Raw genomic sequence first — 21830 nt, forward strand, 5'->3', positions numbered from 1 at the left:
ACACACACATAAAGTTTATCCCCTCCAACAATGCCAGGACACCTTTTATAAAACAAAATAACCAGATGCGCCGCAGATTCCTGAGGATGAACGTCCATATGTTCCCCTGTCTGTGTTTGTGTATTTGTGCTCGCATGTGTGAATTCGCTCATCTTAATAACACCACAAAGACGCTTTAATGAAAGCCACATGTCTGGGTGACTCAGGCTTGATTCACTCACAGCAAATATGGAAGAAATGCCAAATATGCCGGAGAAGGGGCAAGAATGAGAGGAGTCAGAGAGTGAATAAGAAAAGGCACACCTAACTATGAGTAACATTGAACCAAATGGTACAAACACTTATCGTCAGTATATCTTAAGTGTGCAAGTAGCCCGATGATTTAAAGTAAAACACAAGAGAGGTCTCTTGTTTTTTGCTTTGAATACATCTGTATTGACAGCATTATTTAATAGGTTTGCCAATAGACTTGTTCATGCAACCTGATTACGGGATCTGATTTAATTGGCTTTAAATACATGTGCAATCTACCAGACAAAGTGACACACATGTTTGATCTGTGGCTGGCACCATTGTGGTGTAAGAAACTCAAACACATACAAACACACACACACACACACACACACACACACACACACACACACACACACACATGCAGGAAGGCAGGATCAGTGAGCACCTTGTCAGTGAGGTGGCATAAATGTGTTTAAGTGCGCGTGTGTGTGTGTGTGCGTGTGTGTGTGTGTGTGTGTGTGTGTGCGTGTGTGTGTGTGTGTGTGTGTGTGTGTGTGTGTGTGTGTGTGTGTGTGTGTGTGTGTGTGTGTGTGTGTGTGTGTGTGCGTGTGTGTGTGTGTGTGTGTGTGTGTGTGTGTGTGTGTGTGTGTGTGTGTGTCTACACATGTTCATGCTCTTGTCAGCCAACAGTTCCTCAGCAGTGTGTCCAACACCTTGTAAAGAACAGACGCTGTGTCTGCCTACAAAGAGGGACCCGTTTTTTTTCCTTCCTTTTCCCAGAAAATTGTCTTTTCCTCCCAAACAGTGTCATAAAACGGTGACATGACAGACAGTTTGATCACCGGCAGTTGTGGTAGTGGGTTTGATTCATTTCAATTCCCTCCAGACTATCACAGAGCGATCACAGCTACGTCAGGTTGTTTGATGTAACCCTCTGTTTCCAGAAAAAAAAATTACATTATCTCGGGCCTTGTTAATCAGAGAGAGAAAATGGAAAATCAATAAAATTACAAAATAAAGGAGGAAACTGCCAGCCTCGCTCTGTGATGTGACATGTTTGCAAGGTAAAGGAATGACCCAAATGTATCACGCTAATGACTTACTGATGGTAAAATGCTACACATACTGTAGTGCTACCAGGTCTGCTTGGTTGGACGAATCTGGTGTGAATCAGCACGTTAATCCAGTGGCTGAGCTGGAGGAGCTAAATTGCAGCCGTCTAGAGGAAATGCAGCCAAGGAGCGGCTAGTGACATCATCTGTGAAGTGACCACTTGAAAGTAGCCACCAGGCAGTGGGTGGTGCGGACTCCAGTAGCCTCAGCACCACTTGACGCCTGCAGCCGTTTATTTAGCTTGGTCTATCGCTGATACTAACTGGTGTCGGCATTTATTTGCTCTCCCTCCCTTTGGTTCTTGATCTCCCTCTCTCCGTCTGTGTCTGTGTTTCAGGAGCTCGCTTTGTCATTTCCTCCTCGCCCAGCTACAGCCTCCCAGACATTCTCCATCTCACATGTGTTCATGTCTGTGTTATTAAACTCTCTTTTTCTCCGTTTTCTCTGTCTGTCAGCCTGTTGCTTTCTCTTGTTCTTTTTCCTGAGATCGTTTTTTGGCCGTGTCTCTATCTCCTGCATTAGTGCATTTACATGTAATAAATAACCGGGTTACTCAAGGCTTTCTGAAGTACAAAGTCATCCGATTTCTTTTTAAATTATATAAACAAGAAATCTGATTTAACTAAAGGAGGAAGGGAGTTATAGAAACCAGATTTCCTCAGATATATCTCAACTGTTCAAAGCTAGTTTCTTGGACATGCAGATGTTTAGGCAATTTTCCATTCAGCATTTTTGCATGTTTGCATATGTATGACAAATACTGCAGTCATGGAAAATCTGTGATAACAGAGAGGAAAGGAGATCATCTTACACAATGCTGCATCCTCAGAATCAAAAATAATTTGCGTTGAAGGTCAGACAAATGAGTCGAAAAGTGTAGTTTTCTGAGTATTTGTGACAAAGTGATGCTCTAAGGAAAACCCATTAAATTCCTAATTATTTTTATCACTGCGTTGTGGGTTTGAATATTTCAAGAAAAATATTAAAAATGAACATTGAAGTATGTCCAAAAGCCTGTCTCACAAAAAAATAACTAATGACTCCAAATATGATTTCTGAGCTGAGATGTAAGTCTGGATTTGACAGGAATCTATTGACTAAATGCATGTTAATGTGGATTCAGATTTCCATCAATCACAGTGTACTGCTTTCTAACTTTGTTATATAGTCTGTCATTTTTTCACCGTCTAATTTCTTGCAGGAACTTTCCTCTTTCATCCTGTCTCTCTCTTGCCTCCCTGTCTTTGTTTCTGTTGTGATCATTGTCCTCTTTCTGGCTCTCTCGGTATGCATCTCTATCTCCACAGTTTATTTCTCTTTTGTCAGTGTTGGTAACTGCAGCCAGCTGTTTGTTGATGTTCAGCAGTGGAGACAAACTCTTCCACACTTCAAACACCCCTCTGCTATAATCATCATCTCATGCTGGCATTTGAAATTTGTTTTTCTTTCTCTCTCACGCTGATTCTGTCTCTGTTTGTTTTTCGGGCAACTACCTGTTGAAACTCCTTTTTTTACTGAAACCAGAACATCCTGAATACCAGCAACACAGAATATGTTTGACCTGTATCATTTATTTATTTATGTTTGTGTCTCTGTATTATTTTCCTATTTCAGGCTTCATCAACTTTCTTTGTAATTATGGATAACCATACACACATACTGTATATCCATTCTTTTTTGACAGCAACAAAGCTACAGCTTCTACCACTTAGTGGGGTCGTAAATTAGTTTTTATTTCACTCAGAGCCAACACAAGGTTTCTATTTATCCAAAAATATAATGAACAATCTGGTATGTGGCTGTGGTAAAAACAGAAAAATGTACGTCCGCGTCTGAAATAAAACCTGCTGTGCAATCAAAAACCCTCGCCCAGATGCTATTTTATTCCTGCCACATTCTGAATTTGATTATTGTTTTTATTTATCCATCTCAATGTACAGTCTTCAAGGCAAAAACAGCACTTCCAAAATTATACAACTTAACCTGAGGGAGGTGCCATAAAAACCAGTGGACGGATCTGTTTATAACAGAACGCTCAAAGTGAAGGTTTCAATTAGGAGGGTTTTTTTCTTACTTTATTCATGTTAACATTATAGACTGAAACTATAAACTGTTTTTTGAGGCACATGGAAGAGTTATGACATCCTACTGGATTCATCTTTTTTTAAACATTCACATGATCAACTTTGTCATTAGGATTGTCTAAATGTACTATCCTTTTAATCTATGCACATGAGAGCTTTTGCATGTCTTTCCTTCCTGGGAGAAGGTATCCCAGGAAGGTGTCAGGATTCTTATGTTATGTCACGTTTGTAGTTTTGTATGTTTAGGGTGTTTTGCTGTTCTCCATGTCATGTTTTCCTCTTGGTATATTGTCTGGTCTTTCTTCCTGTGTCTTTCCCCTGTCGTTAGTTTCCCTGGTGTGTCTAATTGTCTGATTGTGTTCACCTGTCGCCCTTGTGTTTCTCCTCCCCTGCCCGGCTGTTTCTCGTCTTGTGGTTACCCCTCCCTGTATTTAGTCTAGTCTCTTCCTGTGTTCAGTGTTGGTTCGTCTTTTGTTTGTGCCTGAGTTCACCGGTGAGTGTTCTGTTTTGTCCAAGTTATTTTTCATTATCCTTGAAATAAAGGTTAATCAGAGTTATCTGCATTTGGGTCCTGCTTCATTCACTCAACCGTAACAGAAGGTGTTTCTCTTCCTGATGTTTCTTAACCCTCTATGGTTTTTAGGAGCTTAGTGTTTTTTTTAATGTTTGTTTTTACTTGTGTTCTTAATGGTCGAAGGACAGAGGGTGTCATTTCCTGTACACACTGTCAACGGCCTGAGACAAACATGTATTTGTGATATTCTGCTACATCAAATTTGACTGATTGATGAAGCATTAGTTTTATGGGAAATAGTGTCCCAAAGTTCACTATAAGAGCTGCAGAATTTCCAAAAGACTAGGCCAAGCGAGAGCAACTTTGCAGCAGTTTTATAAAGTAAGAAAAGTGTGATAGTTGGATGTGCAACAGTTTCTTTGTGTTATACTGGAGAGGCTGTGGTGACTTGGTGGCCTTATAAAGCTAAGCTACTAATTAGCGGGCAGGCCACTGGAGTCTATTGTCTTGGACCAAAGCACAAACCTATCACAGGCACGCGGAGACACACAGAAGGCCACGAGGTTATACCACGAGGTTATACCACAAGCGTCACGCTGCGCTTGTAAAAGTGACCGAAGTACAGGATGAAAAGTTTACAGAAAACAAAATGTGCATGGGGAGCAGAAACACAATCCTTTTCTTTTTCTCTTAGTGTATTGTGCTTTTCTGCTTTAGTCGTCTCAATGTACATTTTTCTTCTTTCATCCCTCCCTCTACAAACTTTACATTTGTTTTGACAAGTGTTAATAGTGTGTGAGCTTTCAAGCTGTGTTTACCTTATTGGAGTTGTGCTATTTATTTAAATGCAGCAAGGGAATATCTGACAATGGCGAAAGACACATTGCTTTTCTAATGATGGTTAAACTCTTACACACAGTCAATTTAAAGTGCAAAAGCAGATGCCCCTGCTGAACAAACAACACAAATAATTCCAAACACACATTCATAAAGTGATCCGTAACCATCCGTTAACCCTACCCTGCGTATAAATGAGTTGACCTGTTGAAAACAATGTCTGAAAAACTGAAAATAAAAAAGAAGAAGCGAGGAAGAAAGAGCAGAGGAGGCTTTGAGGATCTGTCTCATGGTTTCATATTTCTTTGTTTAAATATAAAATTCCTGCTAGAGTTGTTTAGTTCACACTAGCACAAACACAATAGCTAATAGCACGTCTCTCTTTCACAGAAACACACACACACAGTGACGTCTGCACACAGTTTCAGTCGTGAGAAGAATTTTGAACCCAAACAAGATAAACCCTCTTGTTTGAAACTCAATTTGAACAACATACACAAACTGTCATGGCTTTTTAGGATCTTTAATTATCTTTCTCAACCTAAAAATAACCGCAGCCTCATTTCCACTCGGTTATCTTTACATTTGAATTCCTAAAAAGGAGATTTGTGTCACGTATTTATTTGGGCCTGCACTCATTCAGCCCTATTGTGCAACATAAATGATGAGACCTGGATCCATTTGGAAGATTTGTAGATACAAGAAATCCCACATTATTTCCGTAAACTGATTTAAGTATAGCCAAGTTTAAGTTAAAAAATGTGCTTTTAAGTTGACCTGGTGGAGCCCCAAATGTTACATAATAACTAGAGAGATAGAGAGAGACACAGAGAGAAGTAACAACGATGAAACTGCACACGGCGAACTGTGTGCGTCTGTGTGTATTTATGTGTGAAGTATAAATATATCTCTACAGGTTTTAAAGTGGCTTTGTGGCGCTCTGTATTTAGAGGAGGCCTGGTTGAATCTCCTCTCACCCCATTCATGTGGCTGACTCTCTCCCTCTCTCTCTCCTACTGCTGAGTCTTTCATTTCCTCTATCTTCATTCTCCTCTCCCTGTCCGTCTTACACAATATAAGCACCGTAAATCCAAATCTCTGTCATTTATTAGATTTTTTTAAATATGTGTTCAATGTCTTTATCACATGACTTCATGTTATTTACAGTCACGCTTCAAGATAATGACAATAAAGGCAGGATTGCACTCAGACAATGAAAGTACAGTCATATTTCTCACTCCAAACCATCATTACCACTTTACGCCTACTGAATGTATAGCTTTTAAGATCTCCCAAAATAAACTCTACTGTTTGTTGTTATCATTTTAAACACTGAACAGATAGGTGTCATTCAAAAGGAAGAACCAACACAAATTGCAAGGTGTTTCAACACCAGCCTCACTTCCTTGACTTCTCTGGATCTTTTCTGAAGAGATGAACACGGTTCTTGCAAAAGGGAATATTTGTTGTTTCAACTTTAGTGATTTTGTGCACTGTGCGACACACATCACCAGATAATGCTTTAGTAATCAGCAGTATTTCAAACAACATCACTCTAAAAGGTTAAAGGTGCAATGTGTACCACACAAATCAATATGCTGGACATACTTTATTTTAAATGTCAATTTAATGTGATAGCTCTCTTACCATGAACATCAACATGATTGGTGGCCTCTGGTATATCAGTTCTAAAATAAAGATCACATTTCCCATTAAACCCACTGCTTAGAGGGTCTTTGGCTGATCCATCAAAGATATTCTCTCAAAAGAATAGTAGTGTTGGAAATGATTTATTTAATATTCCTAACTCAATCTTGTATCTTCCACTGCCATCTAAAACTCTTTTTTTTTGGAAGAGCAGCTGCACCCCCCTCTACTTTTGAACAATAAAGCAATCCCGGAGACTTCCAGCCAAATCAAGACGGGGTAGAAGCTGCCAATCTACCCGGTGGTGAGCTTTATAGTTTGCAGTGTTTATTCTTATGTTTCAGCCTCAATGTAGACATGATGTATTGATGTTAAAATGTTGCATCGTGTGGTTTATGTTAGTTATTGTTGCTGTTGACTCATACAATGGTACATGGATGATGTAAAAGCTTCCAGCTTTCAGAGTTAGTTACATCTCTATATTCAGCATATTACACCATAGTAACGTAATTACAAACAGACAATCCTTTACACACAGTTCACTGCATGACACTGCAGTTTAGCAAGAATATTTTCCCATTTTTGTATGTGTTATTAGGTAAAGTCTGAGCATGTTATGTCTTAACATAAGACAAAGGGTATTACGGTTACATAAAACCCTGAGAAAGAACAGAGAGTTTGAGCAGCCCTCACATTTCCTGGTAGTTTGTTCCAGTAATGTGTTACATAATAACTGAATACTGCTTCTGCGTGTTTAGTTGTGACTAAACTTATTGTGTGAACAGTTAGCAGACCTGTACCAGACGACCTGGGAGGTCCAGGCGGTTAAACGTAGCAGCAGATCAGAAATGTGTTTTGGCCCAAAAGATTTCAGTGATTTATAGTATAAACCAAAAGAAGTATCCAATCACTAAATTGACCAAAGCAGTTAGCGCTTGTAAGTGGCCGACGTCACCTGGTGATATTGTTATATATAAATCTCCGTCCTCCTCACAATCATGTTTTCTATTATAAGAGCTAGGGGGTGCAAGAACATATTAAACCAAAAAGGCCCGAGAATAGTGCCTTGGGGAACTCCAATGTTTACCAATGGACAGAAAGTAATCTCTATTATCCATACAATTATGAAAACAGCCCTACAAAAAGTCCTACCCAACTTTTTAGTCTGCCTAGTATAGTTAAGGGAACATATTGATGCCATTTGTATTGATATATTCATTCCCTAGAGGAGCTGCATACAAGGAAAGTACATTTCTTGGTTGATATATGTTTTTTGAAATGTGCAAAGTCAATGTGTTTGTATGACAGTGAGACAGATGAGGAACGAAGGACAGAGCGACATGTTTGTTTGTGTCTCTCCAAAGAGCATGGGTCGATGTGTATATCTGTAGTGTTTCTGTCACTGTTTGTGTGACAGTTAGATACAGAGAGTGTTTGTGGGTCATTCCATTTGTGTGTGAGTGTGTGACTCTGATTGCACCAGAGCAATAATAACAGTTTGAGCTCATTTGTAACAATCAGACATTACTTAAACAGCATAAATCACAAGTCTAACATCTGACATGCACACATTCACTTGAAGTCCCAAACACCAACAGTATGACTCTCTAGACACCAACATATGTCTGCCTGTGTGTGTGTGTTAGTGTGACACTGGCCAGTTTCAACTATGTAGCTGGTAGCCATAATAAAGGTCAACAATGAATAAGGAGCCATTTCGACCTCCCACAAAGTCTCTTTAAAACACACACAGATGATTTACAACAATTTAATAAACTTTAATTTCTGCAATCTTAAGAAAGTTGATATGAACGCTCACACACATGCCTATATGTTGCGTTTGACCAAAAGTGTTCTATTTGAACCCTATCACCAAATATTAATGTCAGTATTAGATAACTCTGCAAAACATCAATGAATTTGCCTCACAAGTCTTTCTTTCTACCCACTAATGTAATGTGTAATATAGGCAGTCTGGAGATTCACTTTACAAAGTGCAACCAAAATAAAACTGAAACCTTTTCCTGAAAAAATATCCTGCCTTTTCTATTATAGTTTACACATTAATGTAATTATGGGGGGCATTACATTTGTTTTGTGGCTTGACTTTTGTCAGTGATGGAGTATAGTGTGTACACGACTCCATTGTACTTTAACTACTTAAAAACCACCACACAACACACACACACATACACATAGGGCACAGGACGTATGCCAGTTGCCAAGCTTTTTAGAAAAATCCCTTAAGGAAAATAAAGCATCTAAAATCAGAGCCAGATCATTACTCCAATCTGTAAGGAAGGAAACATGCTCAACAATCAACAAAAGCTTCTCTTAAAGCTCCTACTTACAGTGTGTACAAGCCTGTTTTTCTCATCCAGCCTCCAATCATCACTCATTTCTTATTTAATGGTTTCCTTTCCCCCTCCTCCTGTCCTCACCTGTCACATAGGTTAACTGTCTCTCTTCTCCTCCTCCTCCCATTCCCTTCATGCCTCCACATCCAGCGCCTCCTTTAACTCACTTCTCTCCTCCATCCCTCACTTTCTCCTCCTCAAACCTTCCAGGGAACCAAGTCTGTTTTTGATTAGCGTTCTCATGTAAACCTAAATTGTGATTAAACAAACACTGTGGAGTGCATTTGGCTCCATACCAAGTTTTCCTCTCTCTTAAATATATGTAGACACACACACATATACGCAAGCTTACACACACAAAGCAAAGCCAGATACATGCATTTAAGAAGTCTTGTACAAACAAATGCACAACGTATACAAACATATAAGCAAATATGCCGACGCAAGCAGAGACACAAATTACTGAACTATGTATACACATTTAGCATAGGTATACATAGATGCTGCACATCCATATTCATATACCTTAATTGCACATGCAAGACATGAAACCTCACAATCATGCACATAAGCTAATGCAGGCACACAAATGGGAAGGTTGGCAAGTTTTAACTATGTGTGCAGCTCCGTGGCTACTTCCCCCAACCAACTCACCTTTATTTGGTAGATTAAATTACTTCCACATTTAGCCTCTGTGCTATTTCGGTGTAAGCACATAAAAATTCTTTGCCATGAAAAAGAAAAAAATCTACAGGCCCCCAGCCTCCCACTAACATTTCACAGGTTCTGGCCCTGCAGCGAGCTAGCTAGCTAGCCGCTAAAGAACTGTAGGCAGCTGAAAGGGAAAGGTGTTGATGCTGTGAACTTTAAGACAGCATGGTTGATACATTCCTCCTGCGAAGAAACACATTGGCTTGTTATATTCTCACCACCTCATTGAAAGACACACATAGGCCTACGCACACACTTACTGTAACTTTGACTTCTTAACTAGTCTCACGGCAAGAGGAACAAACTTAGCTTTTACATTCTTATTCATAAACATTTCAAAGTTTCAGTGTGGGAGACTGTATAAACAGAGGGATACTTAGAATAAGATATAATAGATAAACACAGTTCCAGTTATAACTCCCCTGTCTGAAATCTTTGTATTGCACACCTATACTTGTAAGAAGCCTAAGACGCATTTCAATCGCCATGAGATCGACTTTGTAATGGAGAAATGTCACTGGAATAATCCGGTTTGTTTAATCCCCCAATCATATCACATTGTAGGATTTCAATTTGTGATGATGTTGTAGAAGGGTTAGGGTTAACAACAACTCACATTTAATTAACTTTATATCACATTTTACAAATCTCTCAACATATCTCGATATCATTAACCGTCTCCTTCGTTCCCTCACTGTGGCTCTCTCTCCCTCTTGGTTTTCAGTATCTGCAAGCGTGTATTTATCTAAATATGTCTTGGGACAAAATCGCACTGCTGTGTAGGCTGTGGGAACACACAGACACACACACACGCATACACAAACAGAGACACACCTACTAACACACAAAAGCAGCTAAAAGCAGCACTATTTGAGAAAAGCTCTGGTCAGGTTTCCTCTGAAAAGGTCTTACCTTCCCTGAATACCAGAAAATGTCAGCGTTGGCCCTGTGGTGCAGCTCTATCCCTGAGGCCTATGAGCTTCCTGGTGCAGTTTGAATCCATAACTTAGTGCCATTTAAACCTACTGGCATATTTTTGCAACAGTAATTCTTAGTATGACATTAGGATTGAAGGTAAGTAAGATTGATTCACTGAAAAACTAACACACAGTGTACTGCTGTGTATGGGTCCTGTGGTGCAGCTGCGTGTCAGGCCCTTCAAGCCTTGTGGTGCAGCTGCATACTATGGTTTGTACTCCTGAGTCATGTTTAATTATTAGGAAGTTCTGTCGTGAGTGTGTGGTTTAGTGTAAAGTCTACCATGCATCAACACACACACTGACGCATGCACACACACGCACGCACGCACGCACGCACGCACGCACGCACGCACGCACGCACGCACACACACAAACACACACACACACCACACACACACACACACACACAAACACACTAAATACTGCATCCAGAGCTTAATGAAATCAGCAGGGAAGGTGGCGTGAGAGTCAGATAAATATGTGTGTGTGTGTGTGTGTGTGTGTGTGTGTGTGTGTGTGTGTGTGTGTGTGTGTGTGTGTGTGTGTGTGTGTGTGTGTGTGTGTGTGTGTGTGTGTGTGTGTGTGTGTGTGTGTGTGTGTGTGTGTGAGTGTGTGAGAGTTTTTTGTTTCCCGCCAGCCCCCTGTGGCGTGAAAAACAAACAAGGGCCAAAAGACTAGTGACGAAAAAACAATCTTATAATTCCTGTCAGCAATGCAAACAAAAGAGCTGTTTGTACTGTTAGTGTTTAACAGAAAGGGATCACACATGAAAAAAGAGGAAAAAGGGAAAGAAAGTCAATGAGCAAACAAGCCTATGATGAAAAAGATGAGACGCACATGAGTTCAGGCAGTTGGTGTTCACCCCTCACCCTTCCAGACCAATCCCACCAATCGCCACTGAGGCCTCGTCTATAGCAGCCAATCACTGGACGCACTGAGTACACCCACTTCCTGTAACACTAACCGTAACATTCCAGCAGGTAAACTATGGCAGTCGCCTCTAAATGGACAATTAGCCAAGATTAAAGGCAACCTCCTCGTCTTTCTCCATTAACTTAATTAGGAGGAAAAGACATCTCAAATGACCCCCCGCTCCCTTCAGCCCCCCTCAAGCCTCTCATTCCTCTCTCTGTCCAGCTTCTTTCTCCTGATTTAACTAGTAAAGTTATGTTTACAGTACCTGGGGAGGGACCACACTTTCACATCTGGGAGCTCCACTGAAGCATTTAGAGGTTAAGTGCCTTGCTCAAGGGTAACCTAATGGTGAGCTGGTCTCGTTACATCCCCTCCTCAGTGCAGGGGTTTGGACTGGCAACCATCCAGGTTTTGATTAGTTGTTTATTAATAACACTCTTGGAGGCCATTTTACCTCATTTTGTTTAATCTAGATTCACTCCCCCACAGCTATCTCTTTTCTTTACCTGCCGATAGCTAGAATTTAACTTTTGGGGGATTTTTACCTAATGTTGTTGTCCAGGTTGGACCATAGTGAGTGAAGATGTAGAGATTAAGCATCATTCTGAAGGACACTTTGATTGAATTAACGACTTCTCACGCATCCCTCAAGACGGGAGCTTTCCCTTCAATTAAGCAACAAAAAACAAACAAAAAGTCTGTATACAATTTTAAAACATTGCGTAACAGTAGCACAAGTAGAAGACAACTGATTACTACATAAGTCATGTTAAGTTGCTGTCTTGCTTTAAACAGTAGATTCCAGCAGGTCGTTGAAGCACAAAGTGTAGTGAATGTCATATATCAGCATTTGTGTTTGAGATAACATCGCATCAAATATACAAAAGCCTTGCATCGTGACAGCCAGACAATGCTTTTACTTCAGTGTCCATAAATGTTGAAACATGGTCAAAGTTCTACTCCTATGTAAGATTGAGCATCCGAGGCCCTCCTAGTGGTGAAGGAGAAGGGGAAATATCTCTCGAGTCTGATGTTACTCTCATTTTTCTTCTTCATCGCACCCGTCTCCTCTCATGCAAACCAATCAAGTGTAACATGAGCTGCTTTAATGGGGGGGGAATGATTCTGCTTCATGAGTATCACTGGCAGTAAACCAGCGCTGGTTCAGATGCACGGTGGGGGCTCTGCACGCAACAGATACACACACACTTTCACAGGCATGCACACATAAAACATGCGCACACACGCAGCAACTACCAGAGCAGAAAGTGAAGATAACAGGATGAGGCTCAGTCTGGGTCAGTGTTATTAGACAGGAGACTAGCAGCCATAGAGTCACTTAGCAAAGTAAACCTCACCGATACGCTGTGATGTGCACTGGTGCAAAAAAGCCCTCAAACCCAATGGCTTACATTTTCCATCTGAGCCATCATGATTGTTGCTTTTCAAACCAGAAATTCATTGCTTTTCTAGTAAATATATTCAACTCGGAGCTTCATCTTGAGTGTGTGTCTGGGTGCATGTGCTGTGCGACCACAGTCTCTGCAAACTGCGGGGGGATACGACCACAGACTGCACACACTGAAACCCACAGACTCCAGTCCACAATCCATCTATCTCACCAACCCTATCTTTGTTTTCTCTCCCCCCTGCTGAGCACCTAGTAGGGTCACTAGGACTCCCCTGCCTCCATCCATCTATCCACCAGCATCCTTTCATAAATCCATCTTCCTCCTTTGCATGACCTCCCCAATACCTATTGTTCATTTGTCTTCGTCAAGCACTCTACATGTACTGCTCAATTACAAAATGTTCCAATAAGACACAACGCCAACCTTGATTTTATCCTGGAATGATATGCTTCCTTCATCTCGTCAGGATACAAGACTTTGGTAAAAACTATTATCCCGCCTGATACCTCTTGCCTTCACCTTCCACCCTCCTCAAGCCTCCGACCCATGCCTTTTTTCCCCTTAATGCTAGTCCAGCTCCTTCCTTCTCCTCCCCTCTCCAAACCTCAGACCACAGGGTTTTAATAGGAGGGTTAAGAGGTAATTCCTATCACACTGCCATCATTTAATATCTAACCGAGGCTGACAGAGAGGAAGGTTACGAACCCAAACCAGAAAGCCACCAGCAAAACCTCCCTGTCTCCTCCCGCTTACTCCCCTGCTGTTTTTCTCTCTTTTAGTCTCCCGCCCTCCAACTTTTGCTCTTTTCTCTTGTCATTCTAGCTCCGTTTCTCCTTCCCCTGTCTTTCTATCTTACACGCTCTCTACTCTACATACCTGGCTTTCTACATCGCCGCCACTTTAAGAAAGAATCTATGTAGATATCTATCCAGAAATATGGACAAGAAAGACGAGAAAAGTGGAAAGAAGTAAATGCAGGAAGAAACTGCAGACACTGTAATTTAGATTTTGCTGATGGCAAAGTAGGGATATAAAGAACATGAGATTTATAATGTTAAGTTTGGATCACGTTCCTCCCTTTCCATTCTCGTACCGAGTTGTCGGAGAGCTCTATAGGGATCCATATTTGACCGGCGATAAATAAGAGCTATCGAGACCAATAACGGGTTTTATAGAAGAGTAATACAGGCGGTAGTGGAAATAAGACTCACTCATGAATAGAAAGGGTTGCAAGAAATAAGTCAACAGAGTGAGAGTGTGCATGATGGAGTGTGTGATGGAGTAAGTCAGTTTGCATGTGTTTGCATCCGTCACTGTGTGTTTCCCTGATTTTCACATGGGGGGGGGGGGTTTAGACTGTGTGTGATCCTGGAAGCCACAGTTGACGTAAATGACAATTTGCTTGCAGCCATAACAGTCTACTTTGCTGTCTTCAGCAATACATCACGCATCACCACACATATATAAAACACACGATCTGCTTAAATGGAGGTTTCACAGTGTACACCCCACTGAGAAGATTTCATCCCTCTGTGGTTTTTCTGCCAACACACGAGAAAGCACTGGAGAAAACACAATTTATTGTCATCATCGTGAACCACGATTATTATTATTACTGTAATTGTTCCTTCACTCTGTTTCAAAAACAGTGATGTTATTGAAAGACATTCTTTAAAAATGTTCCATTAAGTTGTGCTCAGTAGATTGCAAGCCTAAAGGGCATGTCATCACTGTCCAATGAAAACATTGTGTTACAACACATCTACTTTTTATGTTATAAGAAAAACCTTTTCTGTTTGATGTTTTTTTTCTGGCTCACAAATTGGAGAATTTTCTAAACCCACAAAACAGCACTTCATCCATGAGTTGAGAAAATATGGTGGTACACAGTTTTCTTTGGACAGCTCTGATCTATATTTTATTGAAGATGAAATAAATGTTAATGTTAAAGAAAGTATACTGCGGACAGAAAAGGCAATGTCCTGTAGATGTCAGGGTTTATTTGAAATACACTGTCTGACTGTGGGTCTGAAAGATGGCTGAGAAAGAGTGTAAGTTCTTCTTCAAACAGGACGGTATCAAGAATAGATTTTAATGGAGTCAAAGGTTAATATAAAAAAATTGAAATATTGTTCAGAAACTCCTCCAACACTCATAATTTATCACCAATCCTTGTCATCTGAGTGGCCTTAACAATCCTGCTCCACCAATAAATCACTTAATCTGCTACTTCCAGGCAAAGCTTTTAAACGTGTATCGTGTATTAAGTCATGTCTTGGCAAAAATGTGAGTCCTGGGTGCTTTAAAACATTTCTTAGAACATGTTGATATATTCAAACACATAATGAACTGCAATGACTCTGGCTCTCTGCTGCATCAAATTTATTTTACACTGTTGCGAGGATAAGCTGGCTCATTGCGAGGAAGCAAACCCCTTCTTTTAGGCTACAGGTATTGAGTGTGTGATACTCAAAAGCTCATCAGTTGATTGTTCCTGTAGTCTTTGTTTGCAATTCCTTGTTTGATCTCCTAAATCAGCTTAAACTTCAATAATGCCAAAAAAGACCATTCACAGAAGAATATACTTTCACAGCATAGAAAGGTCACAGTGGCTTCCAAGGCGTTCTGCCTCATGGAAACATTATAAAAGAAAGTGAGGGAAGCGAGAGGTTTAATGTCCCAGTGCTGGTATTCCATATCCTCACAACACACACACACACACACACACACACACACACACACACACACACACACACACACACACACACACACACACACACACACACACACACACACACACACACACACACACACACACACAAACACACACACACACACACACACACACAGTATATCAAGGTGGATTACAGGCACAGATTTACACATATATATTAAATAAGCTCAAGAACACATACAAAAAATGAGTGCCCACAAGAAAAAAAAAAAAAGCATGCACTTGAGGCACGTGCACACACACACACACACACACACACACACACACACACACACACACACACACACACACACACTTACACCGAGTGTCTACCTCTAACTTTACTTGAAGGCAGTCCAATATAAACAGCCATAAAGTTTAGAAGGTGTTTCAACCTTCAACCTAAGCTGACAGAGACTCTCTGTGGATAAGAGAAATAGAAAACCTGAGTGGAAAGAAAGAGTGCAGACAGAGAGAGCACAGGGGAAGGAAAGGAAATGGGGTGGGTGAACCGATGGGACTGAATCCGAGAGAGAGAGAGAGAGAGAGAGAGAGAGAGAGAGAGAGAGAGAGTATGTCTGGGAATGTGGGATGAAAACGAGAGAGAAGGAGTGTAAGTGGGAGGCTCTCTGCATCAGTATGACCTGCTCTTACACTCCGAATGATCTGGGAAAACTCCATATTCCCCGAATAAAAATTCCTCCCAGGTCCAAACAAAACATTCGCTCCAGGCCCACTTTCACCTCTTTAAATTGTGCGCACACACACACACACACACACACACTCCTTTTCACCTCTCCACAGGGGCACAGAGCGGCACTGTGTCACCTGGAGAGGGACTTGAACCCTCCACCCGGATCAAAGTTCTGACATTGCACTGTGGCCTTGTTTTCAAATGGATCATGTAACACATCAAACAAAGACAGAAAAGGGCTGGGAGAGAGTGACAGGGAGAGAGAGCCAGAGAAAAAGGTGGGAGATTGGGATGGAGAGATGGAAAAACGAGAAAGGTGTACTCACAGTCGTCCGAGTTTGGGGTTGGACTGGAAGAGAAGCTCTGGGAGGAACAGGAGTTTGTTTCTGTTGATGCGACTAGAGGGAAAAATAAAGGAAATATAGTTAAATTAAAATGGTTTCACTTTATAAATCTCAAATACAAACCTCAAAAGGATAAACAACCCATAAATCACTCAGACTCATGCTTTGTGTTGACTGAACTATCACTAACCAGGCAACTGGATCACCTTGAAGGTCAGCGGGTTCATGGTTCAGAGGTCAAACTCATGGGAATGTCTGCCTAGTTTCCTGTGATCGTGACCTACAGGCTATCACGCTGTGTTTAGCCTGTGTGTCAGTTACAGGTTATCGTGCTGTAAGCTCTCCAAAGAGACTTGCAAAGCTGATATGTGAAAAAGTGATACAAAATGTGGGATGTTGGCAGATGTTCATCATGCATGGATTAAAGACAATTTCAATGCTTAAATTGGGGGCAAGGCCAATCAAGAGGAAGGTTATAGAAGGTCAATGGTGTACATCAGCTAGTTTTGTGCAGCCTCAAGACATACAAGAATACCAGAAAATAAGCATGAGTTGTTATCCCTCTGCACTTATTTATTCAACAAAAAATAAAAGCCACATAGCCTGGCTTTCATTAGTGTGCAGATCAGTAACTATATTATCACTAAAACAAGTTCATGACAACTCTTATTTGAGAACATCTGAACGCAGTGTTCTGCAATTTAATAGTCTCTGTTCAGCATCACTAACTCTGTGGTTTCTTCATCTTGGTCAAATTTCAAACGTTTAATATAACTTTTGGGGGCATTTCTCCTATAAAATGGGACTGTATCCAAACTAATATGAAATGAAAACATCCTATTGCTTCCTAAATTTAAATAGGAAATACCATTCCTCGATTGATCGCGTTGAACTGAGCATGAAATGAACACATGGCAATTATTTGCAGGGGAATGAGAGGAAGATGGAGAGAGTGACAGAACGGTGTTGACCAACAGGAAGACATGTGTGTCCGGGTAATGTGAGAGATAGAGTGTTTAAGGTTGAATGATGTGTCTGCTGGTGTGTGTGTGGGTGCAGACGAGGGTGGGGTCGGCTGGAGAAGAGATAGATGAGGACAGCGAGAGGAGAGGGAGTGAAAGTGTTATCAAGCTACTAAAGCTTTTGGCTGAGAAACGAGGCATGAATGGGAAAAGGAGGGGGGGGGGGGGTCAGGGGGTCACAAAGTAGAATCTGGGCTGGAGAAGACACAGACACCAACCTTTTCACCCCTGTGATAACGATAATGAGTCCCTGACTTTCACTTCTGTGTGCACCAACGGAAAGAGAGCCGCAGTCCAAAAAACAGATATCCACCATTTTAAATAATTGACCCTTGCTCCTAGGAAATAACGGAGTGTACGAAAGCGATCGGCTTCTGTTACATTTATGAGTCATTTTAAGATGTTTTATAAAATAGTTATGGTTTCTAATAGAAGACTCCTTTGTGAGTTTTCAAATAAAAATGACGAGTTTCTTCTGCTTGGAACATTTGAAATAGTCCAGACCACAAGTCAATAAGCACTATATTTGTTAAATTTGGAAAATCAGACGTATTAGTCAGAATCACCGTAAAGTTGAGCAGAAATGGTTTGGAGGCTTAAGACAGCTCATCTCAATAGACCTATAAGACCTCAAAATTCAACCGTATTATACATTTCTGTAAGGAAGAAAAAGTGAGAACTCAAATCTTTAAAAACCCCTTATTTGTACTAAATGTTCATCATTAAAAATCTAACATAAGACAAAAAAATGTGCTCTGCCGAAGTCTTCTTTTGTCTCTTTAAATGACCACATGTGATGAAAATGATCATATCGATTACTTCATATTTCATGTGTTGACACCCATGCTTGTCTAAACCAAAGGAGATGACCAACTAAGATCCATGTTTTTCACATTGTGACGTCATAAATCTCACAGACTCTGCACTGCCACCTCTCACCTCTGAACTCTAACCCTGACAGCCCCAACATCAGAGACCCTGTCAACTAAGCATTTTTAAAAAAGCATTTTAAGTGAAAAATATAAATCACAGCAGACCTATTCTCTTTAATGTCTTCCATCAATGAAAAAGACTAAAGGTGAATAAATCACTTAACACACCACGTGATGCGTTTAATATGTATTTAGTTGTTAATATATGGAAACTGCACAATGTCTTAGATAAATGAAACATAATGTCATGTGTGAGTTTGGACTAACAGCTATGTTGCCTCCTCATCTCTTCTCTCCAATGACCCCTCACCTCTGACCCTTCCTGACACACCGCATTAAAGAGCCTTTTAACATTAAAGCCGCCCATCACCTCTCACTTTCACTATCAGATGTGTGAACTCCATTTAGAGTAACACATGTTGCTGCCAATCCACGTTTGCTATCACCTGTACTCAATTAAGTGTTTGTGTCCCTCCGTATGTCTTGGTCACATGGACGTGAACACATCTCCCTCTCTGCCTTTCTTTTCAAAAATCTGAATTATCTTCTTAATAGCAGATTAAATATTGAAATCTGTATATTCCCAGGTGGTCAAAGCTGATCACCTTTTGCAGTTTTGGGGAGAGTAGCAAATGAAATAGCATAAGAAACAGACATTATCATATCAGTGAGGAAAGTCGCAGCTCCTGTCTAAGACCAGCAATGTGAATTCAACACTGTTAAGACAGCCAAGTCCTACATTTAGAAATGCTGTCCTCATCAGTTAAAGACCACCAATATCGCAGCTCCAATGTATGGAACATCATCTAAAAGGCAGCTTTAAGAAAAGCTTTAAAAATGATGTAGATTTGTTTAGGGGGATAGTGTCTAACAATATGCAGTGTTAATCTCAAATTGTATTGATGGCCACAGCCTCATATCCGCTCTGTAAGCAGAAAGAGAGAAGCACATCCTCCTGCAAAGCTTTCTGTCTGTCATCCCTCCAGCACAGAGTCATAAACATGCAGGTGTGTGTGTGTGGGAAGTGTTGTGTTGCGCACTGACACCTTGATTCTGTTGACTAGAGCCTTTGTGTGAGCTGAGGACACACACACATTGTCCAAGCCTATATCACTGAGAGATTCCAAGGTTGTGTGTGAAGTGAATGCATTTGGGTATCTTCCAGGTTCACTCTTTGTGTCACTGTGTGTGTGTGTGTGTGTGTGTGTGCGTGTGTGTGTGTGTGTGTGTGTGTGTGTGTGTGTGTGTGTGTGTGTGTGTGTGTGTGTGTGTGTGTGTGTGTGTGTGTGTGTGTGTGTGTGTGTGTGTGTGTGTGTGTGTGTGTGTGTGTGTGTGTGTGTGTGTGTGTGTGTGTGTGTGTGTGTGTGTGTGTGTGTGTGTGTGTGCTTTACAGAACGGTCAACAGCAAGTCAAATGTGTGTGTATGTTTGGTGAAATGGAAAATCAGCAGCAGTATGTGAAAAATATGCATGTGTGTGAAGTCATGGTTGCTGGCTTGCATGTGTGCATATTTTTGGATGTTTAAGTGTGTGCATTTTCGTAGGTTGTTTTTTCACATGCCTAAAATACCATCAGTTTGCATTAGCTGTTTTGCCTCTCTCACACACACACACACACACACACACACACACACACACACACACACACACACACACACACACACACACACACACACACACACACACACACACACACACACACACACAAACAACAGGCAGTAAGCTGGTGTACTTACAGTCTTTCGAGCAGTCTGAGGTCTTGGAAGGCTCCTCTTTCCACGACACTGATTTGGTTGTCCTCCAGATGCCTGGAGAAATAGACATGAAGACACGTAAGACAAAAGAAAAAACAAATCTGACATTTCTTATCAAATTCAAACAAATCCATTTACAATGAGACTCGGTAAAGGATGACAGTCCAGAGAAGAGCGTTAACAGTGTGTCAAAAAACTTATAATAGCCGCAGGAGGTATTCCTTAAATACATATTGAGTGTATATTTCTCTGCAAGACAATGATAAAGATGGGAACACCTATTCCCATCCAGCTCTCCAGGCTGACCTGGAGGTTCAAACCAAATGAAGAAACACCAGATAAATCTCATTTTCTGGAGTGTGCAAACATCAGCTGCTTGCCAGAGGGAGATAGAGAGATTTCAAACATTGAGAAAGACATTTGGCCTTTTAAAAGTATGGTTGTATAAACAAGAAATCAGTGCAGTGAACAAATGAATCTGGCATCAAGCAACAGTTTGAAAAGTTTAAGACATGAAGCATCTCACTAATGTCACAATGCAGTGAGCCAAAACAAACAATTATCAACCCATCCCTCTTCCACCCCTCGGTGAATATCTTCTCCATTTCTCGTCCGCTGCTCCCACTGTAAAGCATATTGCTCTTTTTCTCTCCTGCTCTCTGTGTGTTGTCATGATCTAAGGTTTTCCAGATGGGACAGTGTAAAGGAGACAGAACATCTCCGCAGATATGCATGTTTATATTATTTTCTGTCTGAGGATGTTAAGAGTGACATCTCCTAAGAGAGAGGAGGGGACGGGGGGCGATCGAGGGAATAAGTGGATGATATGAGAAGCAGAGGGAAGTAAAGGGATAGAAGAGAAAGGAGGAGGTGGAGAGAGAGGAGACAGAGACTTAGGGACCAGGAAAGAACAGATGGATTGAGTGAGTGAGAGAGATTTAAAAAAAAGACCAAGGATTGAAGAAGCTGTATCAAAAGAGATGATGTCTGGCCTGTCGTGTGGACTTTGAAATGTTTTGGCATGACCATCCTTAAAATATTCCTTTAGAGAAAATGTTTAGACATGTATCTGTATTGCAGCCATTAATTTGTGGTCTGTCATATTGGCGCCTTTTTAGAAACACAAACACACACAGACAAGCTGTTGGACTGAAGCATGAACTTGGCTGGAAGATAACAGACTCTCAACAATGACATGCATACTACAAAATAACTTTGATATGCACATATGTATAGCAGCATGCATACTAGTAAATATCTGCACTTTTTCAATCTCCCAGTTTAGAGTTTGCATATTTCTCTCATCAGTTTGTTTAAAAATGAATTCAAACCAATCTTATATTATTCAAAAATGACCATATATTGGTGGATAATTGATAAAAAGAAGCGAAAAAAACAAGTTTATTCACAGACACACAGATGCAAACTATGCTAAAGCAAAGTAGTGGAAGTAAGAAGGATCATTCTTAACTCTAAGATAACTAAGGCAAACTGACAATGACAGGTGCAAATACATATAGTGAATAAGATATATACCCATACACACCCACCACTAATAAGCAATGTCA

The 21830-nt window shown here is 40.7% G+C and overlaps 1 protein-coding gene across 1 annotated transcript in view; it reads right to left on the reverse strand.

Moving 5' to 3' along the window:
- slit3 (slit homolog 3) overlaps nt 1-21830 on the reverse strand; it is a 228619-nt gene that overhangs the window by 186914 nt on the left and 19875 nt on the right. Inside the window, exons 3-4 of the mRNA XM_079671338.1 lie at nt 20245-20316; nt 16538-16609 (exon numbers count right to left, since the gene is read on the reverse strand). Coding sequence (XP_079527464.1) covers nt 16538-16609; nt 20245-20316 — 144 coding nt within the window. The remainder of the gene's footprint in view (nt 1-16537; nt 16610-20244; nt 20317-21830) is intronic.

This window comes from Notothenia rossii (genome assembly GCF_949606895.1).
Source record: "Notothenia rossii genome assembly, chromosome: 3".
NCBI lineage: Eukaryota > Metazoa > Chordata > Actinopteri > Perciformes > Nototheniidae > Notothenia > Notothenia rossii.